This window comes from Callorhinchus milii, unplaced genomic scaffold, assembly GCF_018977255.1.
Source record: "Callorhinchus milii isolate IMCB2004 unplaced genomic scaffold, IMCB_Cmil_1.0 Scaffold7, whole genome shotgun sequence".
NCBI lineage: Eukaryota > Metazoa > Chordata > Chondrichthyes > Chimaeriformes > Callorhinchidae > Callorhinchus > Callorhinchus milii.
The window spans coordinates 19257073-19269447 of NW_024704748.1; the positions used below are offsets into that span (position 1 = coordinate 19257073).

Here is a 12375-nt window from a genome sequence, read left to right on the forward strand (position 1 = left end):
AAAGCTCATTCAGAACTTTGCCACCTGCAGGAGGAGGAGTTGGGGAGGCTGACAAGCATTGAGTTTGCATAGTCACGCCTCAATGTAAGTGTGTATGAGATTTTGACAGCCTGCAGTGTGAGACAGCGGCGGAGGTGGGCGATGTTGCGGAGGTGGGGAAAGGCAGAGCGGGTCATGGTACAGATGTGTTAGAAAAGATAATTGAGGGTAAAACCAAGGCAGCAAGGTTCTGAACTGGCTTAATAAGGTGGAGTGTGCAACCTTGGATGGTGGTGCTGTCAGAGCCTGAGGTGGTGCTGAAGGGAGCCAATCGGGAGAGCCTCGGTCTTGTTGACGTTCAACTGAAGAAAGTTAGCTCTCATCCAGGACTTGATATCTGAGAGACATTCTGTCAGGACAGCAGTGGTCCTGGAGTCAAGGGTGGAGGCAGAGAGATGGAGTTGAGTGTCATCCGCATACATATGGAAGTTGACCCCGTGTTTGCGGATGATGTCACTAAGAGGAAGCAGATAGATATTGAAGAGGAGGGGACCAAGGACAGCCCTAAGGAACGCCACACGAGAATGTGCGGGGGCTAGAGGAGAAACCGTTTGTGGAGATGAAGTGGAGAGGTGGTGTGAGAGGTAACGACCTAAACCAGTCAAGGACCGGAATTGTTCCTGTCTGAAAGTTGTTGTGGATACTGTATTAATTCTACAATGGTTCAAACTAGTTTAATAATAACCAGAGGTTAGAATGAATCAATTTGGAACTGATCTGGCTGTTTGTGGTACAATTATTTTAATATTTCATCAATGACTGATGCCAATGAGTAGAACACACATTTCAGTCATGCAGGTGAGGATCATGCTCACCTTGCTTTAATAAGGCACAAAATGACTGGTCTCTATGTCTTCCTAACATACTTTAACCTCAAGTCCCCATTTCAACATAATTTCCTACAACAGCTCTTTCTACACACATTATAATGACTAATTTGTTTCAAGGTGTGCTTCAGCCCAGGATTGTGCAATGTTTTGTTTCAAATTGGGATTGAAACCTTTTTCCAGGCAGCAGACTAATCAGCCTTTACACATTCTGGTTTCGGGAATTGCAATACTAAATTGCAATACCAAGATCTCACTGGGTGAACTGAATACCGGAAGCTCTACTTACATAGCAACTGGCAAAACACACAAGGCCTATTTTGCTACTGCTGGCAATAGTTATTCTAGTTTGGAGCAAAGAAAGGGAAGAAACTTAAAATTATTGGTGTTTTGTCGTTCTTTGACAAAATGGCTCACAGTAACAATCCATTGTGAAGGCCCATGTTTGACAGAAACGTCCTTCCAATAATTGGTGAACTTCTCCCATCAACCTTGATTGCAAGCAAAATAACTTATTACTGTAATGAAAGTTTCTAAAATCAGCAGGAACAATCTAGGCTAGTCTAGTCTAAGCCTAATCTAGGCTTAATATTGTGAAATATAAAATATGTTAGAATGATGAAAGACTATTTTGCACAAGTAGTATAAATGGGAGTTTAGTGAGCATTCATTTCTCACATAAATAAAAACATCTTTCTTTTGGACAGATGCTCAACTTCAACTTTCTGCCTCTAGGATTTTTTCCGAAGAATACCAACAAGTTTGAAAAACTTCAACCGAGTGGCTATATCCAGTGGAGTTTCTTTATTCTAGAAGAAAAGATGGGATAGAAATATTACATCTTATATAATATTATTAGGATAATAAAACTTGGATTTCAGAATAAATCACATAAATCTTATAGAATAGTTTAGACAGTATATATTTAATGAAACAATTGTTTAATTTGTTGAATATAAAGAATCTTTAAGCTCTTGTATTTCAAAGTGTCATTCGGTCTCGGGCTGCAATAATTTAGTTACACTGAAGTCTGTCCACCCCTCCCCAATCCTTTTACAAGTTAATGAACTGCTGAACTAAATGATGAAGCAGAGAAGCTGTTGGATTTAACAAAATAGAAGCTATAAATGTTATATTAAAATGTATCATGTAATGCAAGTAGGAAATGCCTGACCAATAGAACTTAGAGAGAACCATTTAAACATTGAGCTATGAAAAAAGTCAAACGAGCCCTGTGGCTACAGAACATAACTTGCCATATTTCAATGTGCTTAATATTAGTATCTTAAAAACGTGATTTCCAGACCTCTTTCACAGAGTTGAGTGCTACATGTTATCAAATGTTTTACCAGATTAACGATAGATGAATCTGCGTTTGCTCGAAGAAGAATAGAAGCAGTCCTTAGATTTTTCATTCCACAAGCATAATGAAGGGCTGTGTTGCCTTTCTGTAATAGTAAAGAAAAATGTTAGCCAACTGCTGCCCCTTTTTACTAAACTTCCTGTAGTACAATTGGAGCATGGACCAACAGTCAAAATAGCAGAGTTGACAATTTACAAAATCAATGTATTTTAACATATTGAGATATCTATATTAATAACCAACAAGTGCGTTTAAAATAAATGAGAGTAATTTACATCCAGTAGTGTCACTGGGAGCAGGGATTCTTCCCGCTTGGGTCCTGTTAACCTTGCATGCCAAAGCTATATCAGGTGCACCTAATGTATCACAAGCAGCAGGAAGCTTGCCAAAGAGCACTTCAATAGCCAGATGAACAATAATAATCCTTGCATTTGGTATAGCTCCTTATCACATCTTCAAGATGTCTCAAAGCACTTCACAGAATATACAGTACTGTAAAGTGAATGGACTGTATATTTTGTGGGCGAAACGCGGCAGGCAATTGTACACAGCAGTCTCCCACAAACAGTCATGAATTGAGTGACCAAATTATTCCCTGCCTGGGATTCGAACCAAGGTTCTCTCGCTTGAGAGCCAAGTGCTCTAACTACTAAGCTGTACGACTCCATAGCCTTTCAAGTCAAATGGTTTTAGCCGGTTGAACTCCATCAGTACCCAATGCTTACTCTCCCCAAGGCTTGGCTCTTGTCAATTTCGCCATATACTCTAGAATTAGGTAACTAGGGTGTGTCCCTGCAGGGATAGAGAATGCATTCCACATATGTGAAATTGTCTGGTTTGATTACTCAGCAACATGTTTCCACGTGTGTAGATACCCACTTGTTCCAAAAAATAAATAGCAGTGACAAATTGTTATCTTAGTTACAAATCATACTTATGCTCACATTGTCTACAGCATTCACATTTGCTCCAGCTTCGAGTAGTAGCCTTATCAGACTTTCATGCTGTTTCTTCTTGGATTCCTAAATCACATATATATGTTAGGAACGTTATGAGCAATTCGCAATCAATGTCTAAATGTATATTTATATCACAACTAGATGATATTATCAACTATCCAGAGACTGCACTTAAAATGACGAGGTTCATGTTTCCACTGAAGGAACAAGCCTGTACTTGCAAGCCTGCTCACCTGCTCCACCGATTAAACACAGCTCAGTAAGCAAAGATGGTGCAGAATTGATGCTAGAACAGATTTCTCAAGCATTTAAGGCAATGATAAAATGTATTCAAGTCACAGTCTACAAGACGTGATGCGCCAGTCTGGCTCAATTTGTAGCCCTCTCGCCTCATGAGTCAGAAGGTTGTGGGTTCAAACTCCACGTTGGGACTTTGAACTCCAATCTAGGTCGATATTCCAATGCAGTGCTGAGGGAGCACTGCAATGTTAGAGGTGCCGTCCTTTGGGCGAGACGTTAAATCAAGATCCTGTTTGCCTCATTCGGACATTATGGAATAAATTATCAGATTGCCGATTCAAGAAGCATTCCAATATTAACAAAATATAAATGTTCACGGTTTACTCAAAAAAAATTCATCAAACACATGCTTAAGATATTCAGTCAGGTCCAACTCTTAATATTTGCAGAATTTCTTTTCTCCCTGCGTGTATTTTTAATCAAAAATAAATCAATGAGCTATGAAGAATAAATTAAGCTGACAAATCTTGGCATCCTGGACCATAAATTAGCAGGCAGTCTGTAACTACAACTGTGCACACACGCACAGTTGCTAAACTTCACCATGCAAGTCATGGGAAGGAGGGGTATTAAGACATTTCCCACAGCCTATGTAAACTGTCTGTAGAGCAACATTGGCAGATGCTTGGGAGCAGAATATAATGGTCTGGCATATGGTACAACACAGGAGGTGGGAAGGAAAGGAGAAAGATAAGAAAATATTTTATCTGCAAAGAAAGTTAAAGGCATACAAACATGTATTAATATTTAGAAGATAATAGACAGCAAACTGAACAACTCATGGACATGTAGCATTCATTAACTTCAATATTCAACCAGATGTCACTGGAAATAGTATCCCTTAATAGCCATGATTAAGAGAACTTATTGGAAGTTAGCTCTTGTACATACCATTATGATATAGCCAAGCAGCAAGATGGGCATCAATATGACGATCAGCAGGTAATCTAGGAAGGAAAACTTTTTTCTTACAGCATAATGCAAACATGTTCTTCCCTTCTTTAAAACAAAAATAAAAGTGTTAGTGAAAGAAACAGCATCTAAAATAATTTTAAAACAATCCTAGAGGTTCATCTGCAAATATCAATATAATATTACTTAGTTGTCCGGGCAATTTTGATCATCCAATAAGATAATTGTGGAGCAAGAAACATACAAAATAGGAGCATTATTCTTTAACAGCAGCAACATTTAAATATTTTCATAAGATCACAAAAAGTGTTCAGATGAAGAAGGCCCTTTGGCCCATCTGATCTCATCCTTCCAGAATTCCCACCCCATTGTCATCCTGTCACAGCATCAAACTGTTTTTTTTCCTATTCCATTCATTAATTGTCCTCTGGGTAAAGAAAAATGCACGAGTGTTTGTCCTAAAAATTCCCTTTTCAACTCTAAACCTATGCCCTCTTGTTCTACTGTTTGTTCTTACAAGACTTGCTTACGAATTATCCATTGCAGCTCACTCCTGGGAGTATTTTTCACTGCTTGCCACGGCAAGTGAAAATTATTTCTGAGACTTCTTTCCGTTAAGGGTGCACCTAAAAATATTGTTCTGGGATTACTTTTTCGATCCCATTAAAAATGTTGTATGCCTCTGAGGTCCTCTCTGAGACATCATCCCTGAAGCCAGAAAAGCCCAAGCTTGTCTAATTGTTGCACACAACTGATTCCTCTAACACTGGAGCTTATCCCTGTTGCTCCCCTCTGCACCTCCTCTAGACCTGGGCAGCCCCCAATACACAGTGACCAGACTGTATGTAGTATTTCAGGGTTGGCCTGACCACAGCACGAGTATGACGTCTGGAGACTTAAACTAACTGATTCAGCAATACAGCTCAACGACCCATTTGCTGTATTTATTGCTGTCTCAAACTGGTTTGACATAGCAGTGAGCCAACGAAACTCTAGATCTCTTTCAGCTTCCCCTTTGGCAAGTTCTATCCATCCACGAGCTTCTTATTTTATCTCCTAGATGTAATACATGTTAAACTTCATTCGACAGTTCTCAATCTAAACCAGCGCTACTTTAAAGCCCTAGAGTTAAATACTCAAGAAATAATTAGGGAAATTAAAAGTCAACCCGTAAAAAAAATACCTTGTTTCTGAAATTGACGTCAGCATTTTTCGTCAGAAGAAACTCAATCATTTCATTATTGCCCCCTCGGCATGCAGCGATGATTGCAGTGTCTCCATATTTCGCATCTTGAACGTTCACATCATTACTTTCACGCAGCGCCTTATATATCTCCTCAAAATCATTTTCATACGCCGCGTGGCAGATTGGCTGGGAAATAAAAATATTTCTTAAAGCAAGGCAAAATTATGACCTACATGGAAAATGAAATTAAAAATGTCAAAACTAAAACAATCCTTACACAATGCAAGTTTCCTAGTTTGGATGAGAAACCATGTGGTATTTGAAAAAAAAATATGTCACTTAAAAATATCAACCAAACAGGTAATTGTGATAGATTAAATCTGCTGAATCGAGTGCTTACTCATCATTAGGTGTGCCCTTTATAATAAAATGTGATAAAAAAAAATGCCTTTTTTCCTGCTCTATGATTTAGACACTGGTTGTTACCGACTGTGGAGTCCTGTAGCTCAGTGGTTAGAGCACTTGCCTTGCAAACGAGACACCTGGGTTCAATTCCAGGCAGGGCGAAACCTTGGGCAAATTTCCTTACTCCACACACCTAATAATAATCCTCCAAAACAAAACAATAATAAATTGGTCATTTTTAATCCATGACTGTTTGTGGGACACTGCTATGCACGTCGCGTTTCGCCCACAAATATACAGTCAATTCACTTTACAGTCTATTCTGTGAAGCGCTTTGAGACGTCGAGAAGATGTGAAAAGTGCTATATCAAATGCAAGGATTATTATTATTACTGCACACCTAATTACAGCATCTCTATGTTATTTAAGTATACAGTAACTTTTCTGCCTCTCCACCTCTTTACAGACCAAAAAAAGTTTAAGGATTATATTATTATTAAAATTAAAATCCTGGCAAGGTTTGGCATTGATAACAAATTGAGTTGCTGTTTCAGAGATCCTCCATATCCTGAAACAGCATCTCATCAGACTTCTGATTCAATTACTTCAAATTTCTCAAAGAGCATTGGCCAAAAATGTCTTGAAGTATGTGTTGCAACTGCTTTCAAAAATATTATTATGCATGACTACATAGGGCAGTGAAGACATAAATGTCTCAATCAGCTTCCCCTCTTCAATTTCCTCATAAATTCAAATCAAGTTTACATGCAAAGTGATAGCTGGAATGCAGTAACACGGGTTTCAGTTCTGCAGCTAGTAGAAATAAGAGTTATTTAGCAGTCTCTAACTTGAGCTGGAACTGCCACGCAATACACTAAAAACGGACCTAACTGCCACCTTCTTTCTTACAAAATAATAATATTTGCATTTGCTATAGCACTTTATCCCATGCAAATAAATGCAAACGATCTGAGTTGCAAAAGCATTGTCAGATAGGAATTGTCCATAGCAGATCTAAAAATTGATGAGCTTCAATTGTTAATTTTATATCCCAATGTCACCTTGTTTTAAAACATTGTCACAGTACATGAAAGTATTTTATTTCAAAGCCCTGTTAAGACGATGTCTGTAATGTTTCAGGCTGATATCTAAAGGTGTGGTGAATAAGTATGTAGGGTAGATAGATAAGAATCTACTCAACTATGCAAAACTACTTCTGAATTAAACTACCTTTTTCTAAAAAAAAACCAAATGGTTTATGCGGCGGCTCTTGGTTTTGAAAATATTTCTGAAGTTATTTCAATGAAGCCTTACCTCAGAGTAAAGTATCCCCATCAGTACTTTGGACAAGTTGCAGACGCTGGTTCCGCAGCAGCCTGTAGGACTGCCCAGCAAACAAACCAGCTGAAAGGAAAACCTCTTTAACAGCAAACAGAGCAAGCAGAAAATCGGCAGCACATTGATCTGGGGCAGCTCCCGTTTACTTTTGTGTGGCACCTTTGCTTCAAACGCTATATTAACTCGCAACACCTCAGCACCCAAATGCAAAACGCCACTCCTTAAACCTGGGGAGCTTGGGAACAAATAACCCGAGCGTGGGGCGCGGTGTGTGTTGTATGTGGCCTGGGAGTGTCTTGTCACTCACAGCTCACTCTCATTGGGCAATGCTGCTTTAGTTGCTGAAACAAGGACGTTTGTGGCTCAGGAATCTGAGGCAACAAGTAGCTACTGGAACAGGGCTGTCAATTGTTCTCTAATATGCTCACCTCTCAGCAAGGCTTTTTGTGTTCACCGGATTGAAGATGAATTGGACTGGTAGTTGTAGTTCCCGTCCGTTACATGCAACGATGCAATGAAGCGCTCTGGGACCCTACTCCATGTGAAGGGTGCCGTATTATATAAATGCAAGTTGTGTTTAAATGAGAGTTAAGTAATTATTTGGGGAGGAAAGTTTGCAGGGCTATGGGGAGAGAATGGGGGAGTGGGATTGATTTGGATAGCTCCTTTCAAAGGGTCAGCACAGACACAATGGGCCGAATGGCATCCTTATGTGCTGTATAATTCTATGATTCTATGAAGTATCAACAAGTATCAGGTAAAACACCAACGTTTTGCACAAGGTCCAGGAGTTAAGAGTGAGCATCGGAGAGGTTGAGTCATTGTCTAAAGTAAGGAGGTACTGGCAGATAGACTCTGTGTTGTCAATATTGAGATGGAGAAAATTAAGGCTCATTCTTTACTTGATGTCTGATAGGAAGCGTGTTAGAACATCCCTGGTCCTGGAGTCATGGTTGGCAGCAGAAACGCAGAGCTTGGTATGATCTGTGTATGTACATATATAGAAGTTGACTTTAACCCTTGGGATGACCTCACCAAACAAAAGATGCAGATCAGGAAAAGGAGAGGGTAAACATCAAGCGCTGAGAACATCATCTGCGACTGCAGGGGAAGGAGGAGAAGCCGTTAGGAGACAAAGTGAAGATACTGAGGCAGGCGTGAATGAAACCAGGAAAGTACAGAGTCATGGAGGTGCCTTGGGAAGAACAAGCAGAGGAGATGAATGAAGTGGGCAACAATGTCAAAGGTGACAGAGGGATCAAGGAGACACAACAACAACATCAACAACAAAATTACATTTATAGAGCGCCTTTCATGTCGGGAGGACATCCCAAAGCGCTGAACAGTCAGGGGTCGAGACCCGAGCATGGGGGAGGGGTGTGGTAGGGGTGAGAGAAGGCAGAGAGGTGGGATGGTGACCAAAGGCACGATCGAAAAGAAAGGTCTTGAGACCGGCCTTGAAGGAGACAAAGGAGGAAGCGAGGCGAAGGGACTGTGGGATGAAGTTCCAGAGTGTGGGGGCAGCGAGGCTGAAAGCCCGGCCACCGATGGTAGGGCAGGTCGGGCGGGAGACATGGAGCAGGCCGGAGCCCGCTGAACGAAGGGAGTGGGCAGGTTGGTAGGGAGTCAGCAGGTCAGAGAGGTAGGAGGGGGCAAGGCCATGCATTGCCTTGAAAGTGAGGACAAGGATCTTGAATTTGATCCTCTGGGGGATGGGGAGCCAGTGGAGTCGGGCGAGGGTGAGAGTGATGGGGGTCGCGGAGCCTGGTGCATGAGAGTACACGAGCTGCAGAGTTTTGGATGATCTGCAGCTTGTGAAGGGAAGAGTTGGGAAGGCCGATAAGGAGGGAGTTTCCGTAATCGAGCCTTGAGGTGACGAATGCGTGGGTGAGGGTTTCGGCAGCCTGAGGGGTGAGGCAGTGGCAGAGTCTGGCAATGTTGCGAGGGGGTGGTAAACAGTTCCGGTCATGGCGCGGATGTGGGGGAGAAAGGACAGTTCAGGGTCAAACAAGACACCCAGGTTCCTAACTGGCTTAGTGAGGTTGAATGCCGTGGAGGCTGATGCTGCCAGCACCTGAGGTGCGGAGGCGCTGGCATGAGCCAATCGGGAGGGCCTCAGTCTTGCTGACATTGAATTGGCGAAAGTTGGCCCTCGTCCAGGAATTGATGTCGGACAGGCAGTCGGTCAGGACCTCAGTAATCCTGGAGTTCAGGGTGGAGGCAGAGAGATAGAGTTGGGTATCATCCGCATACATGTGGAAATTTACCCCATGTCTGCGGATGATGTCACCAAAGGGGAGCATGTAGAGGATGATGAGGAGGGGACCGAGGACAGAGCCCTGAGGAACACTGCACGAGACGGTGTGGGGGCTGGAGGAGAAGCCATTTGCTGTGACAAATTGGAGGCATGGGCACAGGGAATCATGGGCACAGATGGGGAGGATGTTTGTGACTTTGACCAGGGTTGCTTGTGGGCAGGGAGGAAGCCAGATTGAAGAGACTCATACCAGATAGTAATGGAAGCGGAAGGAATGAACAGACAGGATTATACATCTTAATTAATTTTAGTACAGATTATATATTTTTCAGTATAATTTCAGTTCCCCTTCTAAATTGGTTTTGCATGCGAACTAATAGCCATCAGAAGGTAATAATGCTGCAATTTTAATTTATTTTCCTCAGTTTAATCTGCAATTAGTCATTTGCATCCTGAGTGCCTTTGTGCTCTATATTTGGAACACATCATTTATCTCTGATTCACACATTACTCTTACCATTGTTTTTTTTGTCAGAAAAGGGAACTGAGATTGGATGTGATTGCAATATTGTTGTCCAGAATTTTAATATTGACAAAGATACACCAGGGCCTAAGAGAAAGCATTCATTGTTAATTATCAAATTCAAGCACCAGCTGTGGACTTGTCTTATAAAACTTTTAATGGGTTTGCTTCAAACTATGCCTACAATTTAAAGGCACAGAAACACAGCATCTATTTGAGAATGGAGGTCTAACAGTTACATTTGTGCAATTTGATTTTTGTATGTCAAAGCAAGCTTTTAATATGTCACAATCGACAAAATGAGAACTGAGCATTTTAAAAAAAAAGATAATTTAGAAACTAACCTCCTCTCAAAAATTGCTAGGTGCTTTTATTCATGTGTGTACACAGAATAAATAATATTTTAATAATATTTTGAGAAGACAAAGTATAATTATATGGGGAAATTATTTGTAAGGAATTTGTATATCTGGCTGAGGACTATTGGAAAGTGGAACCGTTGTGGACAGATCTGGGTGAATACCAGAGATCCTGCCCGGAAGTGACACTTACTACGTAATTCCTATATAAAATAATATTACTAATTTTGATTCTAAAAGGTAACGTACTTTGATAGACATTAGTTTGAAACGCAAAACGCAATTCATAATCTATAGGTAGGTATATAAGAGAAACAGAAAATCAATTAAAAATAAACAGTATGCGACATACTGTGTGGATACTTATCAGATGGATACAAACAAGTGTCGCCAAACTATTGTAGCGATTTTCAGTGCAATAGTGACATTACAGAAGTAGACCAACAGGTATCACTGTTGTTATTTACAGATTGTCAAAATATCCAAACAAATTTATTTCAAAAGTGTTTCCAGATGTGTTTTTATTCACAAAGGTACACAGACAGGGTGTTATTGATTGTGATACTGACTGAAATTTAAAAAAATTGATTCAAGAAGTGATATGACCAATCCCACTGTCACAGTCAACCATACAGAGGTACGTTAATGCTGCAATTATACGTTAAAACTGCTTCATAATGTGTGAGTGGCCAAGTAATGTGGAATGTTCCCTGACCACATTACAGGACAGCTGTTGGCAATCTTGCTGTAAGGTAAATGCAACAATTTTGCACTCCAGGGATGATTTATAGCCTGAAACATCAGATGGGTCCAATAACAGAAGTAAGGATCTGCTAGAAATAATCACAACTAATTTAGTCATCTCTGAAATTAGGACACAAATCCAGAAGTGGAAGTGCTGTGAGAAATTGAATCTCTTCCCACAGAAGAGATCAGATAAGTTTTGCTTTTGCTAATGATCTAATCCCACAGCACAGATATGGTAGAAGCTCCAAACGGTAGTGACTTTGTTGGACTGGGGTTAAGCATATTTACGTTTACATCATCTACACATCTTCAGAACTTGCCAGAACATCTCAAGACTGAAGCTCGCAAAAGGCCATTCTACAGTAATAACTCTTAAAAAGTGGTATGATTTTTCTTACTGCACTTTTAAAAAAGAGGGGTGTAATTAGAACCTAATTCAATAATACAAACAAAACATGTGTTATGTCTTTATTGAAAAGAATGCGGTTCAGATACTGAGACCTTTCTCCCAAATAAACCTCACAAGATATTCTGTGAAGCGCTTTGAGACGTTTCAACGACGTGACAAGGCGCTATATCAAATGCATGGATTATTATTATCATTATCATCATCATTATGAAGACGCACGGATTATTTCATAGCCTTATAACCAAGTCGCAGCCCATGTTCGAAGGTTCCGGGCCGACAGGGCAGTGTCTGCCAAGCGATCGCTATATTAAACGTTCGCCAAAATGGAACAGAAACAGCAGCATGAGAATATGGGGATTATTAATTTGTAGGAAGGAGCACAGTTGGGGGATTGTGCCTTTAAATCCGCCCCCCAAAAAAATTCTCGTGGCCATTAAAACAAGCCCCAGTCTCATGCAGATAGCAGCCTGACACCAGTCTCCCCCCCCCCAACCCCCAACAAAACAACAGTCAGCAATTCACATTACCATTATCTTTATTTCAATGACTTGTTTATTTGAAACGCACAACTGCACTGTGCTGCCCCCTCTCCCTTCTCGTCATTTCCCAGGGGTGGGGGGGAGAGAGGGGGTGGGAGAGGGGGGGGAGAGAGGGGGGTGTGGAGGTGAGAGAGGGGTTGGGGGTGAGAGGGGGGGTGGGGATGAGAGAGGGGGGGTGGGGGTGAGAGAGGGGGGGTGGGGGTGAGAGAGGG

General features: G+C 41.1%; 1 protein-coding gene across 1 annotated transcript; it reads right to left on the minus strand.

Annotated features, from left to right (window-relative positions):
* Positions 1 to 761: 761 nt before the first annotated feature.
* ankrd22 (ankyrin repeat domain 22) lies at positions 762 to 7585 on the minus strand. Its single transcript, XM_007896845.2, has 6 exons — positions 7306 to 7585; positions 5584 to 5772; positions 4380 to 4487; positions 3174 to 3251; positions 2216 to 2314; positions 762 to 1675 (listed from the first exon to the last, which is right to left on the minus strand). The coding sequence occupies exons 1-6, from the start codon at positions 7324 to 7326 to the stop codon at positions 1598 to 1600; spliced, it is 573 nt and encodes a 190-aa protein (XP_007895036.1). The 5' UTR covers positions 7327 to 7585; the 3' UTR covers positions 762 to 1597.
* Positions 7586 to 12375: the final 4790 nt, after the last annotated feature.

Bases quoted from the DNA above. Each gene is read 5' to 3' on its own strand.
- ankrd22 (XM_007896845.2), bottom strand. From the start codon at position 7,326: ATGGGGATACTTTACTCTGAG. The intron at 3,252-4,379 runs GTATGTACAAGA...TATGTGATTTAG, and splicing joins TGCTTGGCTATATCATAATG to GAATCCAAGAAGAAACAGCA. The intron at 2,315-3,173 runs GTGAGCATAAGT...TTACTATTACAG, and splicing joins ATGTGAATGCTGTAGACAAT to AAAGGCAACACAGCCCTTCA.